Source organism: Vidua macroura, chromosome 1, assembly GCF_024509145.1.
Source record: "Vidua macroura isolate BioBank_ID:100142 chromosome 1, ASM2450914v1, whole genome shotgun sequence".
In the NCBI taxonomy this organism is placed as follows: Eukaryota; Metazoa; Chordata; class Aves; order Passeriformes; family Viduidae; genus Vidua; species Vidua macroura.
Genome location: NC_071571.1, coordinates 71,676,690 through 71,701,252, shown reverse-complemented (window position 1 = coordinate 71,701,252; position 24,563 = coordinate 71,676,690). Strand labels below are relative to the sequence as shown.

Genomic DNA, 24,563 nt, shown 5'->3' with positions numbered 1-24,563 from the left:
CTAATTTGTTTTTTAATATTTGCTGAAAGAGCTGGAGCTTTGCAAAAGACGAGAAACACATGTTTTTGCAAGGCCCAGCTATTCCTTCTGTTACCATTAGCAAAGCAGCAAATAGCTGCCTGCTCAAACAAAATTGCAGCACTTCACAAATGAGCTTCTGTACCCCTGCACTTTTAATATTCTCAAAGCATCCTGATCTCTGAATTTGTACTTTTAAGCAGTAGGAAACATACGACAATTTTTCTGAAAATTCAATGTCATTTGCTGACAATTCCAAACATCAACTAGCCTTCTGTACCTGTGTGGTTATTTAAACAAAGCTTGTTCAGTTTGCCTGCCAAGCTAAGTGCTTCTGAAGTCACCATTCAGACAACCACTACATAACATAAACTCTGACGACAGGTCTTCAGCAGGCCCAAACCAAGCCTGAAGCACATCCACAGAGCCCACTGAAAGAACACAGCTCAGCTTCACATGGAATTACTGAAGAGCAACTATTTATGAATTCTTCCACACGTTGCTACTTTTTGCTCTGCAGTAAGAGTGCTCTGTTCCTCTTCAGCCAAAACCAGTGCTGCAACACCCGAAAGACTATTGAGGAGCAATGTGGACTCTTTCCAAAAGAAAAAGACTACTGGTTTATGGACTTGTTCTGGAGCAACTGCTCTTCCATACCTATTTCTGAATAACATGAGTAGAAAAATCATGGGATATCTGCATCATCAAAAATGTCAAGCTTTAGTCTAGTGAGATATGTTAGTCACCTATGAACAGGTCACTACAAATATGAACAGTGCAGGTTAACTAACACTCCTGGATGAGCTGCATAAAAAGCTGTTAAGAAATTGGAACAGTCACTACAAAACCTTAAAGATCAGAGTCTCTGCTGGCAGAGCTACCACGTGTTTTCCAAAGAAGATCTCCCTGTGGTATCACCTTCCATCTGTGGTGTATATATATGTACAGTGTTGCATTTCAATCAAATAAATGATAATTATGTATTTAAATAAGCTTTTCTTAATGGGCAGGCAGCAAAGAAAAAGAATGTATCCATCCATCTCTGCAATGTGGTCTCTGCTTATGAAAATCAGAGGCTTCATAGTTCCGTGAGGAGGATGTGGGATGCCTTTCCTCTTGTCCACTTCCCCTGGCTCCCATACTCTAAAAGGTCTTAAAAAGCTCTACATGCTCTACAGCTCTGGTGATAATTTTGCCAACCAGTTTTATTGAGCCTCCCCTCCAAACTCCCACACAGCAGAAGTATCCAGCTTGCATCTGCACCTTGTGTGCTAGCATGGAAGAGAGCTTGAGAGCTACTGCTACACCCACAGCTGTTTTCCGTGAATCTGAAGAACACAATCAGCTTAAATGTTTCTTTGAAGATAGACCATCCTTTTCCTGTGGCCTAATTTAGACTCAACATTACAAGCATATAAAGCTAAAACTGGAAAATCAGTCATAATTAAACTTGTAAAATATAGAATCTATTTTTCATTAAACAATCTCAAATTCTAATTTATCCCCTCCTCATTCAGACAGTTTCCTACTTCAAATGGAAAACATTATAGCAATGACCTACTCAGTTATGAACTCCAGCATTTCTGATCTGTAGCAAGTAGGACACCACCCAAGGTGAAAAAAGATGGCTTCAAATCTGACTCAAATTGTATCAAGGTCAAGTGAGAGCCTGCTGGGACTGGGATGATGCCCACAAGGACTGCAGGTCTTCTGAGACAAGAGCATGAGTGCAGAAGAGTGCAGAGGCAATAGGAGCAGGACAATAACCATTGGCCTTTCAATGAAAACAAGCAGCTGTTGGGTGTTAGGATAAACTGCTAAATAATGCTGTTTACCGCCAGTGAGTAAACAGTTTCAGGGCATGCTTGGTAGAGGAAGTGTCATAGTGGCAACACGCACAATTTTGAAACATGCAACATCTTCAGTGCAGCAGGAGAAACCAAGGTTGTGATATACTCAATAACCTGTTTGGCTCAAGGCTCAGGGCCCAGGGCCCAGTTTGTGCCCAGCTGGCAATACCACCTTCACACAAAGGCCGGTGCGCAAGGAGCTCCCAAAATGCCACAAGACAAGAAGTCATAATGGGTCCTTGCAAAACCTGGGAACTGTGTATCCATTCTTCAGCACCATCTGCTGGTACGGTACCTAGCATCAAACTGGTTATCTGCCTGCAGGCCACAGCTGGCTGCCACTTGCCCATTCTTCCAAGACAACCATGGACCCCACTAGGTATAGGGTACCTCTGTCACTAACAATGACGTGGATATATCCCAATGACACTGCTGGAACTTACCAAACTCCTTCCCATGCTGAGACATCTAAAGCTTAAACTTGAACCATCTTGATATCAGGGACCTGGATAAAGGCTATTCCGGCTCCAGAAATGAGATTATGTATTTCTGTGATCAAGGAGTCCCTGACTGTACGTGTGACACTGACCTATAAATATCCTTGGCTCTGCTGACCAGAGTGCTATCTGACAAGTGCTATCTCTCTTCCTCTTCACACCTCTATCACCTTTTGGCCTTCAGTCACATCTAAGTGACATCATCACACTGGAGTGACTTGGATGCCACTGCTCAACTCATTCTAGAGTGGCTTCAGGAGGAAAAGAGTCCAAGTGCAAGGCACAGCAGCATCCCCAAGGATGGTGCCCATGCTAATCACATGCAAACAGACTGGGCTTGCACGGGGGAAGTGCAGACCACCCCAGCTGAGCTTCCCCTGATTGGAAAGGTTTGTGTCTCACCGTGCAAGCTCTGAGCAGCACTCAGGAAAACAAATACTGCAGGCCCCAGCAAATACTGCAAGTGCAGGTCACAGCTGGTTAGGCTGCTTTTGGAAAGCAAAGCAGTTGAAGGAAATATTCCCGTTAATAGAAAGAGGCTTTCTGGGGCCACGTGGACAGTTCTGGAGACCGGAGTCAGTACAATGCACAGGCTCGCATCTCTGCTTCAGTGTCCCCATGCTCTGCTGTTTCATTGCTTTAGCTAATGTTGGGAAAGTGCTGACAGGGATTTCAAAGAGAAGTTTCTGGTCTAAACACATTGTTGAATCCAGGCCCTTGGTAGTTATTTTGTTGCACAAGAGAAAGGAGGGAAAACATTGAATAAAACCCCACTGCAAGCACTTTCCCAGGGCATGGGCGCAATCACCCCAAGGGCTGAAGCCCGGTCCGTCCTATGCCCTGCTGCCCCACCCACCAACTCCTCCACACCACCCCGCCACCCCTACCGCACCCTGCCAGCCGGCACCCAGCTCCAAAGTGGGGACATTCCCAGCGATGGTTACTGGGTTACTTTGTAGAGCATGGTCTGAAGAGAAGATGAAAACTACTGCTGGCAAAAATAATTCCAGCTGGGATTTTTCAGCCTGTTTTGGGAAGACATAGTACATGTAAAGACCAAAAGAAAAAAATCATCTTTCTTATCTTACTGCCTAAGAAAGCACCTTTGAAGAACCAGAACAAACAAAATTTACCCAAAAGGGAAATAAAGGAGGACCCAAATAAAGACGATAACTACTGACATTCTACTTAAGGCCAAGTTTTTAGATTTGAACATGGAATTTAAATATACCATACATAATCCTGGGAGGAGTGAATTTCGACCTCTGTTACCCATGTTTTTTTCCTGTTTGGTTCAGTCATTTAAAGGAACAACTTTCCCCTTGAACTCTAATCATTTTTGAATGAATTATTAAACAGCCTGACTTTACAAGCAGATTTCCTTTTATAAAACAGCGCACAAATAAAAGAGGAAACTGATTAAACAGGGAACATGACAGTATTCACTTGACAGCATACTTTGTAAAAAAACAAATTGGGCATGTGTGGTGCATGTGTGCACAACTGCTGGCAAGGAGGGGTGGTTTCTTTTTCCAGTCTTCCTTCTCATGTAGAATAATTGTGTGCTGTTCTGGCATTTTGAATTTTAACATTATGATCCAGCTAACTATGCTAATTTTTAAAGTGGGCAGTGCCTCTTTAAAGAGATAAAATATTTTAGCTTGCAATTATATTTATTTCTATAGTTTTATTGTGAAGTAATGGAGCTTAAGTTGCATTCCTGAATGGCTTGCATTTTATCTAAAAAAATACTAATAACTACAGAATATGTAACTTATTCCTTCTCTTTGCAAACAAATTCTATATATTATAGCCATACTAAAAACCCAGAGGTGCTGCCAGCTCTCTTTTGAAAACTCATGGCAATAGGAAGTCTATGTTCTTCACAGACTTCATGAAGCAACTTCATGTACTTACTCTTGACTGATAAAAGGCTCTTTTTGAAGCAAATTATAAGCGTGCAGTACCTTGAAGGGACTAAAATGGAGTAAAATATCTAAATATGCCTAATTTTTGTGTGAAAGCAACCACTTTTATAACAGCAAGGAAGTAGCATAAATGGGAAGAGCTTTCCCCTATCTCCACATGTTAAAGGAAAGCCGCTCTCAGGGTGGGTGGGCACAAGGGACCAACCATGGTTTCATGTCTACTTACACTGAGGCTCATTGATGACCAAGGAGCCACAACCATCCACCCTCCTGTACTCTGCATTTGGCATTTCTTACCTGTGTTACCTCTGCTACAAAGACTTTGTCTTCCAAGAACAATTAAATGTAAAATAAAACAGGCAGAGTTCCCTTAGCTCTGTGCTTCCTCTGTAACACATTTTATTTTCATGTCCTTTCTGTCTATTTCTGCAGAGGGCATATACATCCAGTAACTTACATGTTTGTCTGTATTAGATACTTTTAGCTTCCCACATGACTTCCATTAAAAAGAGAAAAGTTTAAAAAAAAGATTTATGAGCAGCATGAACATACCAGCCAGCTTGCTTTCAGAAAATTACAAATCTATGCAAGAACATGATGACAGGATGATTTTGAATGAAAATAACACCAGCATAATCCAAGCCTGGGAAGTCGTTCCTCTGAAATTATGTTCACAAAACACTAATGCTGATTTCTTTGGGTGCAAATTAGTCCGTGAATCTCAAACGACATGGCTACTCAGAGCAACCTTGGTTACCTCTGTAAAACTCTCCTGCACTCAGAGGACCAGCACGAGCCTGCCCAACACCAAGTGCCAGCTGAGGCTAACCGGGAGAAGCACTGTGATGCTGATGCCTTGCCCTGACCCTCGGCACTGGGGTGAGCTGTGCCCACAGCGAGGAGGGGACCTGCTGCCAAGTGCTACACCCGACACCGAGCAGCCAGATCACATACCCTGTTACCGGCACAGAGCAGAGGACATGGATCCTCTCCGGCGTGCGATCCTGGAACCTCGACTGACGCGGATGTCCAAGGACTGCTTGCCAAGATACTGACTGCTGCACTGGGCCCTGGGGTCATACATCAAATGTTCACATGCACTGACAGATGTTTATGTTGGTCATCCTGATTTAACTCCCATTACATCATTTACCAAGCTACTGATGTTATCATAAACGATTAAACAAGCTGGCAAAAGGGGACTCAAATACAAAGCTGATTTCCTCATGGTATGAGGGCATTACCACTCCAGACTGAGTCTTGCTCCTAAATCAAATTGAACAACTGCAGAAATTCTTTAATTCATTTGAATTCTGTAAGGAAAAGTGCTCTTTTTTCCCAGAAGACTGATTTCATTCATCATTTGACCATCACAGGATGAATGAAAGGTATTAAAAGGTAAAGTGGGGGGGGTCAGACTTGGAATCACAAATTATTAGTGTAAAACAAAAAACAGTTTTGTACTTTAATTAAGGAGCTGCTCAGGCTGGGATTAATTTAAACTACCTTAGTTCTTCAAAGTCTGCTGCATTATTTAGTGCTTCCAGTCACTTCTGGTTTGTGTCTGGACTATTTTAACATACTGGAAATAACTGAAAGTTCTGAGGGAGCAAAATTAATAAGCAGAGGAAGTCCTCAATCTAGTGTGTACACAACATGTTTGCTGCCTGCCATTGAAATACAGTATTACCAAATACAAGGGGTTAAATTTAAACTCTGTGACCACCTCCCTGCTTGCTTGGTTGTCATTAAGTGTGGGGAGGGAATAGGAAACACTTCACACATCTTGTTTTCCGCTTCTAATATATTTTTGAGTTTTCTACTGCAGGCTTTGCTTGAATATGTAATCACTGTGGAATGGCTACTATACTCTTGCTTCACTGCATAATACTTTCCCTTCCTCCTTCTGTAGGATTCCTCATGAAAATAGGCACTTTGTGTTTTTGGCCCTAAGGACAGAACATAATGTACTGTTTCTAGGAAAAAAATAAAAAAAAGAAAAGATCATTAAAACATTTTCCACTACTTAAAAAAACCTCGACACATGAAGTACTACTGTATTTCTGTTACACACATGACCTCATAGATAGATGTGTGCATCCACACACACAAATGCATTCAATTCTCAATTTAGCTATTTATAGAACTCTATAATTTTTCCTGGCTCAAGTTTTAGTAAGTCTTCCCTGATGGGGTTCAGTTCACACGGTTTTGCAGCCCTTCATTTTGCTTCAAGTTCATATCCATGGAATGCCCCTCCCCAACCCTGCCTCCTCCTAGAACCCCATTTGATGTTTTGCTGATTAAATTGGCCCTTTGCTTTACTGAACTCATCACAAAAACCAGCAGGTTTTTTCTTTCCTAAGGAGCTCTGTGTGTCTTGACAATTTTTCTTGCAATGTCCTAACAGCAAAGCTCAGGGATCCAGTTGCTTCTGTGTACAACCACCCCTTTCTTGCTGATGAAATATGTAAAGCACACCTAGGAGGTCTTGGCAGAGGCATATAAAGGTCGTCCAGCCTTGCTGCTGCTCCCTTAAGTAGGAACAATGGAGGTTTGGGGAATGTTTGAGAATCATGGAGCCTTTGTCCAAGCTGGCAGCAGGGCAGAAGTTCTGGAAGACAGGCATCTGTATGATGCTGCTCCACTTTACTTGCTCCACTTGCAGTGAGATGAGCAAAAAAGAATGAAGTGTTCAGAAACCTCAAGGCAGGGAGAACCTTTTCTTCCCTGTCTTCAGTCCCCTCATACGTCAACAAACTGTCCTGTCCCAGGGTAAGGATGCCCCTAGCTGATTTAGGATAGATGGATCTGATGGTAATTCCATCTCTTCCAATTCTCCATCCTCTTTCCAGCCTGCCAGGTAGGAAGGCAAGGCTGAACTGCACTGCAGCCCAGCAGTTGTGTGAATGCCCACTGAGAGCTAAGTGCCCATTTATGTAACTTCCAGCTAAGCTCTGCTTTCTTTTGGTAAGAAAAGCCATCCTGCCATGTCAAGGTGCAGTGCTGGAACACACAACAGTGACAAGAGGGAATTGGCCCCCCTCCCCACTCACCAAAGCTCAGCTTACTTGGGCCAGGGGCATACAGTCTGCATAAAGGACAGAGAGGCAGTGCTCAGAAAGTAAGTCATTAAAGTGAAAACCCATGAGGCAGATAACAGCTTGCTGCCAGACTTCTCAAAATTTAAGTGTTGATTGTTCAGAATTTATGTCTAGATTTTTCTTAAGAATGCAATTTCCTGGCACATGGTACAAGTCACTCTAGACCTGCATGTCAGCACAGCAGGCATCCTGTTGCAAAGGTTATTATGGAACTATTGAATGTTTTCATGCCAAATTTGTCCAAATTAAGCCGAGGGGAATGGAAATACTTTCCCTGGATAGGTGGTGGTTGCATTAGGTGGGTTTGTTTATAAGGAGAATAAAAGTTACAGCTAAATATAAAAGCAGATATATCATAATATTGTCTGAGAACTTGAATAACATGTCATTCAGCCTGTGTGCTGTGGAAAGAACACGAAGGTCAAGTCTAAAATAAGATCAGTGACTGTTTGACAATAGAAACATGTAGGAGGTAGAGCAGGAGAATTTTCCACATTTTTTTCAAATGACATTTTTCTTTCAAAAAATATCCTTCTCCACCTTGCAACACGTCTGATGCAAAAAAACAGTTGAACTTCATGCAAAACATACTGCTGAATTCAGTGTGTTTTTGATCAGCCTCCTGGCAAACCTGTATTAGTAATTTGTGCCAACTGTTTACTTTTTGCATTATGCTTAGTTGGGAAAATGAAAGAAAGCTGCTCTGTCGCATTTGTGTTTTTAAAGAGTTTCACTTTCTGCTTGAGCCCTCTCATTCTGCTTCCCTGGAAACCACAGACTTCAGCAAGTCTATTGCTACCTTTTAAAGGTAGTTCCCAGCATCAGGGAGTGCACAGAATCCTTGCCAAGGTCAAAAAGAGAGAGTGGGGGGAAAAAAAGCCCACCCAAACTACTACTTGGAAGTATTTTATAAAATCTAATGCATTCCTTTTTTATTTTGTTCATCCACCAAAATCTAGGGTGAAGACATGATGTTAAAGTTTTGCCATTTGCCAAAGTGCAATGGAGGTGGGGATATCAGCCTCTGCCCTGCAGCAGGCAAAACCATCCCTCAGCAAGTCTTGCAGGAGAAAAGGAACTTGCAATCCCAGTCTTGACAGAGACATCCAATTCCCTCTACTTTTACTTCAGTCAGTGATGTCAGACATACTTTTTTTTTTTGTCCCCTACATTCACTTTCAAATACAGTTACAACCACTTCCCTGCAAAAATGTATTACAAAAGGAGTCTTACAAATGCCCTAATTCCCCTGCCAACAGTTCCAGTGTCAAAATCCCATGACTTTAAAACAAAGGTAAGAGACAGTACCCAGCTAAAGGCTAAGGCCTGAAGGCAGCTGCCCTTTCTTTCCCTCTGAGCTGTGGTACACAGTCCATGTAGTTTCTAAAGCCAATGTTGAAAGATTAATTGCCAACTTGTTCCTCCATGGGAGGACTCTCAGGGTCCCTGGGAGGAATGGCCCGGCAGAGGAAGGAAATGTGGGGGCAGAGCATCCTCTCCTCAGCTCCCCCAGCCCGTCCCTGTCCTCTGGAGACTTTGCACCAAAGCTCAGGGTGGCAAGGTCCCTGTGCAGGAGAGGACTTGTCCCCTCTGAGGAACCTTCAGTGAGGCTGCAGGAGAGGAGGAGGAAGAAGCCAGCCTTACCAGGGGGTCAGAAGAAGCCCCAGGCACTGGCTGGCCAGAGCCCGCTGCAGGGACAGGTCCTGCTTGGGTTTGTGCTCAACAGCCCCCTTCTTCTTGACCTCCAAACCCTGGGGCAGACACGGCCAAAATTAGTATCACACTGAGGACTGGCACACGGTGGCTTAGACCCTAACGATCCCACTGGGAATGCAGTATTGTTCTTGCCCTATTAACAATAATTTGCATGTTGTCTAATGGCCCTGGGAGGAAAAAAATAAAAATAAAAAGGGTGGCAGGCCCTGAGGGAAGAGAAGAGGAAATGGGACTGCTGCCATTTTCTTCTGAGACTGGCAAAGTAAGAAGGCTGACTTTCTTAAGGAGCCAGAGGTAAAACCATTCATTGCAAAATTATTTAATCTCTAACTTAATCACTCAGCCTTCATTGCTTCAAGGCAGGGTTTTGAGAACCCAAGCTATTTAACTACTCTGAAGAGCTCCTGTCAAACCAGCCTGATGGGGACCTTGATCATAGGAAACTGATTTTAACAGGAGTCTGGGTCTCTCCCAAGGCACTGGTAACAGTGATCTTTCAGGATGAGGAGTTGCTCTCAGCAGAAAGGTCTGAAGTACAGAGACAAGGGACATCTGCACACAGAGCTTCCCCATCGAACTTGGAGCCTTACATATAAAGAGCAGTCAGTAACACTGAGCTGCCACAGTTCCAGTCATTATTTCCTTTTGTTGAGAGGAATTTCTTTAGGGATCAAAGACTCCTGAAAACCAAACAAGCTGCCTGTCCATCCCTTCTAAAAGAACAGGTAGTTTATTCCAGCTGTCAGCAACTGCAAACCAAACAGCTCCTCTCCCACTGTCAGTTTTTGCTCTAGGCCAGTTATTAAAGTTAAACAGTTCCGTTTGCAAGAATGATGTATTGTGTCTGCAGGGGGGAAGAGAAGGGAGTAGAGAGGGGGGGAAAAAAAAGCAAGCAAGTTTTCTAAAACAAACCCTAGGCCAGTTTACACAACCTAACCGTGTGCCAGTGCTGCCTCTTCCTTCGGTCCATTGAACTCCCACAGAAGTCCCAGCCTGCAGGGACTTGTGACTACCATGTCACAAGCATCCTTCTCACTGCATTGGGGAAAATAAAATATTTTTTTTAAAAAAAGACCAGAAAAAAACCAGTCGCTTGTAAAATACACTATTGGCTTGTGAAAGAATCCACTTCAAGTGGTATGAAAAAAGGTACAAAGGTATGCCTTGTCAGGTTTCCCCATCACCTGTGCCACCCAGACTGAGAGCAGAGTGGAAAGGCCCCCTTCTCATGCTCCTAGAGCACCAGGGAGGCTCCCCAGCTTGCCCTTGGGGCTGAGAAATAGCTTTACTGGCCAAGCTGAGCAGGACCAATTTCTAGAAAACTGTTGCGGTCCTGGTGGGACATTACCACCCCTGTCCCACACAGCACAGTCAGAAGGATGTGTGTGGCATCCTGGGCTCCCCTTACAGTGAGGATGCCTGGGGAGGCTGAAAAGCACTCACAAGGAAAAGCCAGAGGCAGCCTTGCTCCAATTTTTCACCACCGCACAGCCGTGCCCAACCACCCACCGTAACCAGGGCTCTGCACAACACTTTACTGATCCCTTTCTGGGTCTGTCCACACGCTCACTGCTGGGTGAGGCTAGACACCACCAGTTCTAGCACCCACACTGAAAAAAAAAAGCTATTGACTCCAAACGGGCAAGGATTCCACACATTCAGTCCAGAGCCAAATACATGGGTTTTCTACTGCAGGGATTTTTTTCAGACAGCCATGAGCTACTGCAGAAGCCTGAACAGACTCCAGGCTGGCTCATTTACTTGCAGCCTTGATTGCCACCTGACATTTCAAGAGATTGGTTTATTTTCTCCCTTGTCAGGGCGTCCTGCTGCGGCACTCCGGCCCCGTGAGGAGCAAAGCCTTTCCCTCAGCCAAGCTCCACAGCAGTGCTGCTAATTACTGCAGATCTGGAAAACAGAGAAAGGAACAGGTCAAGCTGGAATCTGGAAATAACACAGGCATTAGGATTCCTTCTCAGTTATATCTGGGACCTTGTGCATCCAGCAGCAGACAGAGGATTAGATATTTGGAGAGTGTGATTTAATGTGATGTGCCAGATCACTTCAGGAGAGGGGCTTTGGATATGTCTGACTTGAGCAAAAATTTGCAGACACTTGGAGCACAGTGTAGAATTTGCTTCAGTTATGAACGAGGGAGTCATTACTACAGTTTTTTAGTGTCTTTTTTTTTACTTAAGCTGTGAGCTCATTCTTGAGAATGAAACCTCAACAGGTTTTATCTATCTACAGCAGTGACCACCTTATTCTGCTAATGGAAATGCCAACTCATTTACTAGAGTATTTATCTTTGATTTATTTCTAAGTCTTTTTTCTCTATTAAAGTAAGGAGATAAGAAATAGGATCCTCTAGTACATCTTGTAACAAGTCTGAACATGTGAAGAATATTCTTAAGAAAGGAGCTCATTCTGTTAGAGGAAAGCCTGCAATAGTTATTCCATCACAAAAACAAGCTACAGGACTGTCCCATAGATTTCACTGGACTGCTGTCTGTGGTCTTATTCCACCTTTCTAGTGACTCATTCAAGTCTCTCCAAGGCACGTAACAAGAATTTTGTCTCCTAAGCCTCAGTTCAGCAAGATAGTTAAGAGTAACTTCAAGCTCGTGGTTAAGCCAAAAGGTTTGATTACTACTCACTTTTTAAAAAAAAAAAATTTAAATTGTTTTTGCTGCTTGCATCTGAACATTTAATGAAACTTGTGAATGGAAACACAAGAATACAAGTGTATAAAGATACTTCCTACAGCTGCATATGATATACCTATACTACTCCTTCCCTGAAATGCCACAGACAGCTTTTTCATACAATGGGAATAGAAAAGGAAAGGCAAATTCCTTCTTGAAACACTCAATGAACTGTGCTGATATTTAAAGGAAAACACAAATAGTATCACTTGCCATTTCTCACTGCTCACCCTTCCCCTACATAAAAACTAGAAATCAACACCTGAAACCCATCTTTTTAATCTGTTTCCATCACTAGGATTGCTAAACACATCCAAACAGTGCAACTGAAAAGGTTTAAGCCTGATTTCCATTTAACTTTTTTTCCTTCTTTTATCTCCTCTCCACTCAAATCTCACCCAAGATACTTTCACAATCTGACTCACTTTGCTCTTTCCCAGGCTAGCAATCCCAGCAATGACAAAATGTAATGCTACAGATTTGAGCTTTATTCTAAGCTCCAAATTACTAAACTGGACATTTTGTTCAAAATTGCACCTTGTATCGCTCTTTTTTTTTTTAATTATAGACCATCAGCTCAATTAATGATAGCACGATGGGCAACAACTAATTTCCCATACCTTGTGTGCTGTATAGCAAGAATACCTATTTCATATATGGGTTAAATGAAAAAGAGGTATGAGTGATTTGCCCCATTTCCTATAGTGTACTCAGTATAGTTCAAGAAGAGGAAGTTAAGTTTTGACTCTTAGTTACTTTCTCAAACAACTGTGTGATGGCCTCTTTCAGTCACTATGCAGGGTATAATGAGGCCTTTCCTTTTTCATTGTACCTGGCCCACATTCTTATACTACTCACTGAAGTGTCCTGAAACCCACTGAGCTGCCTTTTCAATCAACAAAGCGGAATAATTCTTTTTATGCTTCCTAAAAAAAAAAAGCAATAAAATTATGTATGCACTGAAGGATGCAGACTATTTCTTTCAACTAATTCAAAATCATAGAATCACAGAATCATTTAGGTTGGAAAAGACCTCTAAGATCATAGAGTCAAACCACTAACTCAGCACCTGGTTCTTTTCACAGAACTTCGATGACAAATACAGGGAGGATTGGCTTGCAACTTTAAATGAGAAGTGGCAATGCATAACTGAACTCCAGTCAGCACATGAGTAAACTCTGTGATGCAGGTGCTCTTAGAAACACACAATTTACAATTATCTTAACAAAACACATGCAGGAGTAAATTTTCCCTGGATGGATGAGACCAGCGGCACATCCATCCCACTATCCCCAATCACCAACCCAACACCAGGTGCTCTGGGGGAGAAGTAATGGAATTAATTTTGAAATAGCATTACCTGGAGAAAGCTCTACCCTCAGCACCTGGTGATCTGATTTCAGCAGCTGATGTTAAATTTACCCCAAGGTCTATGACTGCCCTTTCAAGGAATTTGACTCAAACAGCAGCATAGATGTTTTCCTTACTCTTATAAATAAATATCTAAACCTTTCCTGAATGCAACTCAGTACTTTCACTCACAGCTTTCCCATGAAAACAACTTCCAAAGGTTAATCATGTGTTGCAGAAAAGGCTGGTTTTCTCTATTAGCTGAAAACCTGTGGCTTTTTCATTTGATCTTATTTTTCTTGCTGCATATACAAAGTAAACACAACTACAATTGTCCAATTAAGTGCCTTTTCCTGTTCCTATTGAAGTCAATGGCAACACTTTCTAACATCAGATTTGTTTTCTTACTCATTAACTGTAAAATCCAGAAACTGGCAAGGAACTTTCCAGCAAGGGGGAATTTTGCAAAGTCTATCAATATACAGTAATTATGACAGCAAACTAACATTAAGATAAAATAATAGAAAATAAATTCCAGACTTTCAGATGCATTTTAAAAAGTTATCTGGTTTATAGTCTTTTGGGAGCCAAAAGGGAAAAAAAAGGCAAAAAAAAAAAAAAAAAGCCATCAGATTGTTAATGAGACTGAAAGCCAGAGTAAAATAAAAATCCCTCAAATCTGTCATCAGCATTCATGTTTGCCAAGGCCTGGATGTTATCCTGCTGGGGAAGAGAAGATTTACGGCATCACACACCTTCATCCATCCTATTATTATATATGAAATGGAAAATAAAACAGGCTGGTACTGCCCTTAGAAATAATCAGTATTTTGCTGCCACTGAGTAACTAATGTTGTTATTATTATTACTAAATCAGCAGGAGGGCAGCCACGAGGTGCTCATAAATAAATTATTTTTAAAAAACCAACAAACCAAACAGGGCTGGGCTTCACCCTCCCAAGGGTGTGAAGGAAAATAAAACAGGGATGGAGGTGGGCAGGGCAAGGCCAGACATGGCACACGTTCCTGAGGGCCGGGTGGCAGCGCCCAGCACCCTGCCCAGCACCAGCAGCAGGGATGGAAGGGGGCAGTCAGGAAGCTGGAGACTGCTGGTCCACCTTGAAGCAGAAAGGAAAAACAGGCAAAGAACCAGAATGTCTCACCATAGCCCTAATCACCAAAAAGGATGGAAAGAAAAAAAACCCTCTTTGCTAACAGGATAGTCATTATTCAATCAGATCTTTCACACTGTTTTTTAGCTCCATGACTGCCCAGGCTGCTGACCTAGTTTGGGGTTACCCAGACCTCAGGTCAGAAGCCAGTGGCCACTGCCTTGCCAGAGCCCTGGGGCAGGACCATGGAGATAATAGGCTTTGGGCTGGTTTGGTGAGGGGGCTGCAGAGCAAGATGGGAGACAAGGACACAGCACGATTGCTGGTATCTGGCTCCAGCAAGCAGAGAGCCACCACTTCAGTCACCCTTGCCCCAAACCCCAGCCCAGCACCCCTTGGTGGTGATGGCAGAGCACAAGGCTGCCTTTCTGTGCACCAGGCACAAACCACCACACGAGACCAAAACCACAGCAGAGGTTTCGGAGCGACACCTGAGCGCCACTCCTGTTTCTGTATCCACCTCCTTCCACCATTCCAGGTCCAAACCTGCTGAGAGATGATCCTCTCTCCCATCAAAGACACTTGTATTGAGCACGAGGGCTTAATGTTTGCTGGCGATGCATTACAAAGTTCCCATGCTGCCTTAGGAAGCCCAGGCCCTGGGATCTGGCCGCTGGGAAAATGCTTCTGCTCCACATGCAATTTCACACATCATTGCATAGGTCTTGTGATTCTCCTGCTAGAGCCGTGCTTTGCCATCGGAGGAACGCTTGTGCCTCGGTAGAAAAATTCAACTGGATTTTCTTCATGGATTACGGACTCTGAATTTCAAGCTACATACTCAAAAAACCTAAGCTCCTTACTGTCCAGCAGAGCTAACACAGCAGCTCGGGAGATGCCTGTGTTAGTGCCGGCACAGAACAAACTTATTTCTCAATATTGAAAGTAAAGTAAAACTTTTTAATAGGATTGCTGTTTGAACTTTACAGTTCTTTGCAAGATCAAGGCAAATGACATCATCTCCACAAGTGAGACCCCTGGTTCTGAAATTTTAAAGGTCACAGTCAATACATTTTTTTTGTTTTTGTAGAAAAAACCCAGACTTCTGAGAAAATATGCAGCCCACTGTTTTTGCAAGTTACAGAGAAAGCTATTATAAATGAAAGGGACTAGAGAACCACAATCATTTTCTCTTTTTGCCCCAGCTCTTCTTGCTTTGGCACAGATCCTCCACAGAATGAATTTCTTTCTCTTCAGCAACAGCAAAAAGAAAAATATTTTGATAATATTTTGAGAATTCGATAATAAACCCACAAAGCCACAAAAACTGGCAAAGGACCTAGAAGGTGCAACATTTGAAACTGCCAATTCACTTATTTAACTGAGTGGATTTCAGATAGTTTCCTTTTACCAGTCAAACAGTGACTTGGGGTTAGCCCCACTGGGGATTGAGTCGTTACAAGGCCGCGTGTTGCCGCTAAAGAAAGTCAAAGTGCCTCTGCTCCATGCTCTCCTTGGCAAAGCATGTGGCATCCCTCTCCAAGCAAGGTGAAGTCCTGTGCTGAAAGAGCAAGAGGCTTTTGCTTGGGACTTGCACAAGAAGCAGCATGTTGTGCAGGTGTGGCCTGGCAGAGCAGCTGAAATCCAGAGCCCAAAAGGGACGGGATTTTGGTCAGTGCCCCACGCACGAGCTCTGGAAGGGCCCTGTGCCGCACCGATCCATGATCTCTAGCTTTGTCCTGGAGGCAGATGCATCTGCCATCCCTCACCTTCATGACACAGCCATGGACCACTGCAGGGCACAGAGATCCTCCCAGCTTCCTTTCCAAGGTGTGCCACCAAGCAAGGAAAATTAATGATTTACTAGGCACAAAATAAAAGAGGAAGCTCAGCAATTAGGACAGTCAGCTCAGAAGAAGAGAAACCTGGGGTCTCATTGCACGTCTAAGAAGCATTTATTCATTTGGCTGTGGACAGCCACCTAAGAAAACACATCAGACTGCAGGAATTAGACAACCTAGTTCTTCCTCCTCCACCAAATGAAATCTCACCCCTGCAGAATTAGAAGGAGCCCTGTTGCCAGAGGGAAAAGACACCTCAGTAAAATCAGAAGCCATCTGGAAGGTGAAACCTCCGGAGATGTTGGAAATGTGATGCCTCACTGCCACGCTGGAGAAAGTCTCATTGCCAAAGCTCAGGAGAGGCCTAAACTTAAGGAGCCACCAGGAAAAGTGGGGACTTCTCCTCAGATGCTTTTGCAGGCGAGGATGGCACCTAAGTGACAGCAGCTAGGCTAATGGGTGCCAGCCAGCTCCAGGACATGGAGGTTCTTGGGAATGGTGGCCCACACAGCCCCAAAGTGCCTCCCTTCTCTCACGGCAGAATCAGCTCCTGACTAGCTTGGAACAGTGAGGAGCCAGGGACTTCTGCCACCACTATGGCTAGGCTTGCACGCGGAGGATGCAAGCGCTTATGTTCCACCTAAGGTCCACTTCAGACATCTAAATCCTTCCCTGTATGTGACCTTTAACTCTCGAGCAGAATATTAAAAGCCACAATAAAGGAACAGAATCAAATGAAAACACATGGCCATTGCATTCCTGGTCCAAATGTAAATATAGTGATTTAAAATTAGGTGTTCTTGGCTGAATTTTTTTTCTCTGGTTCCCTCACCTGGGCTTCTTTTCATACTTTACATGAAAAATGTACATGTCTTAGTAAATATGATGGTGCCTGTGTCTCCTTCTGTAGTGTACATGCTCTTGTTTTTCTTGAACAGCTTGGGGAGAAAGCCATATGTTGGACTAGAAGTGCCCAGAGCTAAGCATGGCTCCCACGTCTGTTAGGTTGTGTGCCCAAAGAGGGAACCCATCACTGCAAGACAAACACAGTTGTTTCTCCCACACCAACTGCATCCCTTCAGTGTTCCCCACGTCAATGTCAAAAAAAGTTGCCAAGTGCGACAGGCCACTGCCAAGCCAGTCCTTCTGCAGCTCTGGAAATTAAAATTAAGCCATTAAGTTTTTAATCAGAAAGCATATACTATACCAAGTACCACAAAATTGTAGAGATGAGCTAGTTCTCATCTTTTTTCTTTTTTAATACAATTAAGATGTTATCAGACCAAAGTACAATATTGCGGTATCCTGGCCAAAGTGAAAATCTTTGAAAATGGCATTTATTTGCCACCAGAACCACAAGCTAATAATGCAGATTACAGGCACTCCCCATCTGTTGCTTTTTCCAAGTTTTGAACAAACCCATGAGGCCATGTATTGTAAGGGCATTAACAATCCCAGACACCATTATCAGCGATGTCTAGTGCCTAAAATTTATACTCCACCAGCTATATCCCCCTCCCACCCTGCCCTTCAATATGCTTTCCTTCTTTGTTTCCCTTGCAATTAAAAGAATTCACACCCTGAAAACACACTGCCAACTTATAGAATGGATTCAGACGAAACAGACAAATAAGAAAAACATGTCAACCAAATTTCAGACCTGAGTGTAAGACACAGGCCCATTTATGAGACACAAGGTCCATGTTGCCCAAATTACCTGCTGTGTAAAACATGCTCTCATGACTGTGATGCTCTCTTCTCTGGTACCATGCAGCCTCTAATAAACTTACCACTCCACAAAATACCAAGGAACCAAAACAAAAAGGAGAAGAAGGCTACAGCAGCCAGGGCTCCGGCCTGTTGTAGCACCCTGCATGACAAGGAGATCTTGCAAGAGGCTGTGCTGAAGTCCTACCAAGCATGACCACATACAAAGCTACTTTGGAAGAGCTACTTATGAATAAGGTTCATACGTGGAGTATGGTGCAAGAGGCAAGTTGAAGACCAAGCACATATATTAAAGCATCCTTTTACACTGACAGATCCTGAAATCTAGGAAAAAAAAAAAAAAAAGAAAAGAAAAATCCACTGCCCCATGCCCTCCTTGATTTCTTCTGCCTGAAGAGAGGATCCCAAAAGCTGTGTTTGCAACTTCATCTTAGTGTTTTGTTCTTTGTAACCAGCTATAAGGTTTTGCCTGTGTTTAATAATGCTAGGGTTCAGAGGTACCAGCCATGTACCAGAGAGACAGGCAAAAGCCACCTTCAGGTAATATTCTGCACATCTTCCATGTGTATATTACAAATAACAAGCGACAGTAAACGGTATCACGTGCATCCAAATTCTGGAACTTTTGTTGATAGGAAACCTCAATAAACAATTAAACAGCTATCGATAAGAAGTATCCTTTCCTTTTAAAGGCAGTCATTGTTTACAGTCTGAGTTTCTTGTACTTCTAACTGTCGAGCAACAGCTCCAGCACTCACCTCCTCTGGCCAATCATGCCTGGTAACACCTGTCTTCTCACATTCCCAGTTTTATTCATTATTTATGTTTCTCTTTACACAATACACCCACAGGACAATACATCAAATTGTAAGCATGCTTACGATTTGATCCAAAGCTCACTGGAGTCAACAGAATGACTTCACTGGCTCTGGAGCGAACCGAGGGCCCCAGCTCCGCAGACGGGTTTCCAGGCTGAGGAGGGACTTACGCACAAGTTAGGCATCCCAGCCCAGAAGTGCAATCGCAAAATCCCTAACCCTTTAGCTGCTCATCTCTGAACAAGCCAAGGTCTCCAAATGCCTGAACCATTCAGGTTTTTTTTTTTCCCTCCAGTTATCTGTTTTGTGAAAAAAGACCCCCAAAACACTAACAAACCCTCTGTAGTGATCTATGAACTAGGGGGTGAGGGACCTCCCTCTTCCAAGTGTGGTCCCAACAACCAAGTGCTGGAGTCATGCTGTGTATATATACATAAGTGTGTGTCTGTATATGTGTGCATATTTGTATATAATACACAGACACACAGACACACAAAGACACACACACACACACATTTTTTGCTCCCCCTTCTGGCCCCATGAATTTTGATTTTTTTTTTCTTCTTGATGGAAGCAGAGAGCAGGAGAACAATCCGGCCTCCAGTGTGACTTGTAGCCAGGGATCAGCAGCACTCCTCTGGGAGGTGTGCAGTGTGGATTCCTGCTGAGAAAAGGGCCCCAAAGCCTTGCTCCCTCTGTTATAGCAGCAGGAGATGTCCTCTGCATCCCTGGACACGAATCCCCTTTAGTCAGGCAGGTTCAGCAGCAGGGAAGGCAACACCTTCTTTTTTAAACAGAGATGGTCACAGTAGACAGCACATTATTTAGCCTAACACTGATTTACCAAGAGAACCAGGGCTAACAAACACCAGGCTTGAAAAACATGTTAACTGGGAAACATACATGTAATTTACATTTTTCTACAGACACCTCTTAAAGGTCTGCTGCGTAATTGAGTCAGCTTTCTGTATTTCACAGGAGACCGAACCTGAAATTGCCGGTGTCCTACCTAGCTGACCTCCATTTCTAGGTAAGTTATGCCAGCTCTCAACCCAGGTTTCTTCTTCAGTATAACTTTTGCCAGTAATATCATAAGCTTTACACATACAACAAGTTTGGTTTGTGGGAGAGTGGCTGGGACCACATTTTGTTCCAGTACATCAACTAATAAAGGAAAAATGGAAAGAAATACCCTTCTAGTTCAATGCAGTTACTTATTCTGGAAAGAGAGGGAGAGAGAAAAAGGAAAAGCTTTTGACTGACTACAAGTGAAAAAGCTGACCATTTTCCACAAGTGGAAATCTTCCCTTTCTAGTTGATGCTGAAGCCTGCCCCAGACAGAGATGATCTCTACCCCAGAAATACAGCCAGCCATCACTCATTTTCCAGAACAATCCCACAGACACGGCTCCCAGCACCTTTGTTTCATCTCAAGATGAAGATTTTTCACTCTAGATATATCTTATCCCATAAAACCCCACTCCAGTGACAACCACAGTGGCAGACACTGTCACTGATGGCTACCTGCTTGCTGGTAACACCAGGATCTCGTGTTTGTTGGTGCATCACCCCTCACAGCTAGGGATACTGCATGCACACACACACAGGTAGTCCCTGCTGTCCTGACACTGCCTGGGACCTGCCACAATGTGCCTCTTCTGCCTGGCAGCTGGATAGGTATCTCTGCTGCCCCCTCCCACCCCACTGCATGACCCTGCCTTGGCTAGGAACCTGCCTTGGTTCTGCCAACAGGCGAGGGTGGACAGGAGAAGTGGAGACCACAGGAAAGTGGAGACCACTGATAAAGATACAGCCTTGCTCACAAGCTGTAGCTGTTCCCCCCACCTCAAACCACTCCACCCTACCCTGCATCGAGGTGAAACTTGGCAACTGGCAAAAAGCCTGCACTGTTTTGGCACATCCCAGTGCAGACACAAACTGGGCAAACCTTTTGCTCCCACAAGTGCCATCCCCCGGGCACTGCCCAAACCAGAGTCCAGCCAGCCAGGGGCCAGAGCCGGGAGAGGAACCGAGCAATCAGGGGACTTACCCAGCCTCCGTTGTCCTGGATCCAGTTGTGCAGGTGCCGGTTCAGGTACTCAGTCATCCAGGTGGCGATGTTGTCCACGAGGGGAAACATCTCCCGGTTGACGCTCTCCACACACATCACACCGCCAAACTCAAAGAAGGCCACAATTCTGCCCCAGTTCACCCCATCTCGGAAGAGCTCCTCCACGACCGCCACGAAGCGGCTCCTGGCCGTGAAGGGCGTCAGGTGGAGCTGGCCAGACATTTGGGAAAAGTCCCTCTGGTAGCGTCGGGAGAACTCATCCCCCGCCTGGCGCAGGACAAGGTGGACTACCTGGGGTGCGGGGCGCAGCCCCTCAGCCAGGGGCGTGTGGCTAGCGGTAGCCGAGCCGGGGGGCTCGAGGTGTGGAGACACCAGCCCAGTGTGATCAGAGGAAGTCCCAGCAGCAGCAGCAACAATCGCAGCAGCAGCAGAAGCGGAGGGATCTGGAGCCAGGGATGCCCTGTCCTCGCTGGCAGCAGCCCAGTCGTATCCCCTCTGAGAGAGTTTATAGTGGATGTACTTCAGCACTATCTCCCGGTTATCGTAGCCTCTTCTCCCCGGATGAGCCATAATTCCCACGAGGAAGCAGCAAGAGGAAGGGAGAGAGGAAGAAGAGGAGCAGGATGAACCCAAAAAAGTAAAGCAGCCAATAATAATAATATTAATAACACCAAAAATTATAATCCAGTTATTGTATTGGACACGGTTTCATTCATGCTGGTGTGGGGGAGTTCTTGGGGTCTCGGAGGTACTTTTTGTCTTCTCAGTGTTTCCTCCTAGGTTTGAGATGCACGGCATAAATAGGGATTAAAATGCTGTAAATACTTTACTTCCAGGTGCACGTTTATTACTTATTATAAATTTACTTTAGGACCATTTCCTCCTCGGTGTTGAAATACATCTTAAAAAATATTATACCGATTCAAAATCAGGTGCATTTTCCCCTAGGTGCTGGACTACCATGGACACGAAGGAGCGGACGAACACACACTGTAAAAACTGCAATTCAACAATTTGCTAAAGCAGCCTTGGATGGACGTTAATCCAATGCACTTTATGCTAGAAACCTCAACATTAGGTTTTGGCTTTTTTTGTTACACAAACTAAATTTCCTCTGTAAAGTACTTACTTGGACTATAAATATGTTCCTCTGTCAAGTTTCCTTTAAAAGAAAAACAGCAACAATAAAATCCAAACATCACAAGTCTTCAGAAGCGTTAAGTTCTGGTTGCTTTGATGCTTCAAGTCAACAAGGGGATAGGAAAGGGGCAAAAAAAAAAAAAATTCCTACGATTTCAAATGTTTTTTCCCAGACTCCTGTTTAACAGACATCTCCAAAGATGTGTCAAAGCTCAGAAAATCCCGCCTCGCAGACCGGGAAGGCGAACAACCCCAAAGAGACGGAAAATCCTGGAGACCAGATGAACCACATTTGAATCCAAGCTCTCGCAGAAGTGCTCTGTTTTCCCCTCCAGTGCAACGTACAGACATATGCATTTACGTAGTTTCATTCAGACACCGATCGCAGGAACCCGGTGCTTCCACACACACGCACGCACACACCCAAAAAATTAAAAATTAAAAAAAAAAATTGTATGTATTTAAGAAATTAATTCTTTTTCACAAGAAAGAGCGCAAAAAAAATTAATTAAAAAACGAAAATAAAAATAAAGAAGGAAAATTGCTTTTGACTGCTGCCATTTCCCGAGCAGCTTTGTATCGGCGGAGGAAGAGCCCCTGGCGCTGCCGAAGAGGGGCGCGGACGGGGCGTGTGTGCGGTGTGACTGGTGCCGATGGGGACCGCGGCCGCGGCGCCGCTGCCCGCCCGCCCGCCCGCCCGCGCAGCCCCGCGCACCCCGCCGGCTGGGGGCGGCTCCTCCGGGCGCTCCGCGCTGCTGCTGCTGCCGGCGGCGGCGGCGGCAGCGGCGGCTCCGGACGGCGGCGGCGGCAGCGGCGGCTCCGAGCGGCGGCGGGCGCGGGCGGGGAGCTCTCCCGGCGGTGGCGGCGGCGGCGGGGGGAGCGGAGCGGAGCGGCGGGGGCGGGGAGAGGCGGGGAGGAGCGGAGCCCGAGGGGGAGGCTCCGGCCCCGCGCGGCGTAGCCGGGCGCGGTGGTTTCCTAGAGCTCCGCCTCACGCTTCATTCAAGAAAAGGGGGAAATGGGGAGGGGGGGGCTTAAAAAAAAAGAAAAGAAAAAAAAATAGGCGGCGGCGGGGGGAGGCGAGAAGCCCCCCGCGGTCCGAGCCCGCCCTCCACCGCGGCGCGGGCCTGGGGCCGGCGGCGGGGCGGCGGAGCGGCGGAGGAAGCGCGGAGCGCGGCGGCGGAGCGGGCGCGGAGGGGCGGCAGTCTCCGGGGCCGCGGGCGGTGCTGCCGGCCCGCGCCGCCACCGCCGCCCGTGCGGAGGAAGCGGCGGCGGGGCCGGGGGCTGCCGGCCCTCCGCAGCGGAGCGCGTCCCGCTCCGCGCCTCTGCCGCCCCGCGCGGATTCATTTAAATTTTCTTTTTTTTTTTTTTTTTTTTTTTTTTTTTTTTTTTAATATATGAAACGGGGAGGGAGAAAAAAAAAAAAGAAAAAAAAGAAATCCGAATACACCCTTTTAAAAAGCAAAGTGGCCCGCTGCAGGCGAGCAGGGCTCCGTGCATTTTGCTTCGAAGGTGTGCGCTGGCAGCAGCCCTGCGCGGCCGCGGAGCCCGTGCGCTGCCGATCCCGCCGGCCCGGCTGTGCGGATGCCCCACTCCCGGCGGTGGCCCCGGCCATGCGGGCCATGCGGGGTCCCGCACACCTGCTCCGCGCAGGCCGCCCCCCGGTCGGTGTTCAGGCGATGGGACAGTCAGGGAGTTAGGTTTTAGGAATTTTTATAGAAACGTAGCTCAGGTTTGTTCCTGCGCCCGGCCTGAAGAATTTTTTTACATTGAAGCATTGAGGAGCTGCTTGAAGATGAGGTCAATCTGGAGCTGACCAAAGAAGCAGAGTTAACCTTTAAAGCTGGTTAAATCCACAGAGCTGGGAAATAGCGATGGCAGCTCCCTTGCCATCCCGAGCAGGGACACTGGGGGCCAGGGATGTGTGATGCTGGGACTGCCACAGCTGAAATGGGGCACTATACCGGGGAAATGCCAAGCCAAACGCGAGCAGGACAGTCTCAGCACCTTTCTCTGCTTAATACAGGAGGGGAAAAGATAAATTCTGCCAGTTTTTGTCGATATAAGGGTGATTGGGATGATAATCTCATCCGTAAACTACCCCGAAAATAAAGGAATAAAATGCATAAACAAAGCTGTGACCATGAGTTCTCTTGGACAGGGGGCACTGGGAATGAATGCACCCTGCCCTCCAAGTCTGTTTTTAGAGATGGTTCCTTCAGGCACGGACCGGTCACGCGTAGTTCACACGGTGGCTGCTCCTCTGAGGAAATGGCACTGGTGTGGGAAGGGTGAGCAGCTTTCCCTCCAATAGAAGAAGGGGAAGTCTCTGCATCCAAACGAGAAGGATTCCCCTAAACGGAGCTCACCTGTGCCCTCGGTGATCCAGGGTTTTGTTTCGAGGCCGCACCGAGGAATTGGTTTCTGACATGTACGAAACAGCGCCTTTCCAGGTGCCTGAGGAGGCGTTCAGGCTGTTTAACCCTTCTGGCGTCTGTTTTTTAGGGGGCGCACGGGGAGGTACGCGGCACCATACCTAGTGCCAGCATCCTCCCCTCTCTCCCTTTCTTCCTGTCTCCTCTTCCTCTCCCTCCTCTCTCTCCTCTCCGGCGGGCGGCTGTTGCCACCCAGCGGCCGCCGCTCGCCCCGGGCTCGGGGCTCGGCCGCAACAGCCGGGACCCCGCTCCG

The 24,563-nt window shown here is 45.5% G+C and overlaps 1 protein-coding gene across 2 annotated transcripts in view; it reads right to left on the bottom strand.

The window, feature by feature from the left end:
* The window catches only part of BCL2 (BCL2 apoptosis regulator), a 96,587-nt gene extending 74,159 nt beyond the window's left edge, over positions 1-22,428 (bottom strand). The window contains exons 1-2 of one of the 2 annotated variants that reach the window (XM_053992906.1): positions 21,868-22,428; positions 20,718-21,514 (exon numbers count right to left, since the gene is read on the bottom strand). In XM_053992906.1, coding sequence (XP_053848881.1) covers positions 20,718-21,308 — 591 coding nt within the window. In that variant the 5' untranslated portion in view covers positions 21,309-21,514; positions 21,868-22,428. Of the gene's footprint in view, positions 1-20,717 lie in introns of both variants that reach the window. The other variant, XM_053992913.1, reaches the window with a different exon arrangement.
* Between the last annotated feature and the right edge of the window lie 2,135 nt (positions 22,429-24,563).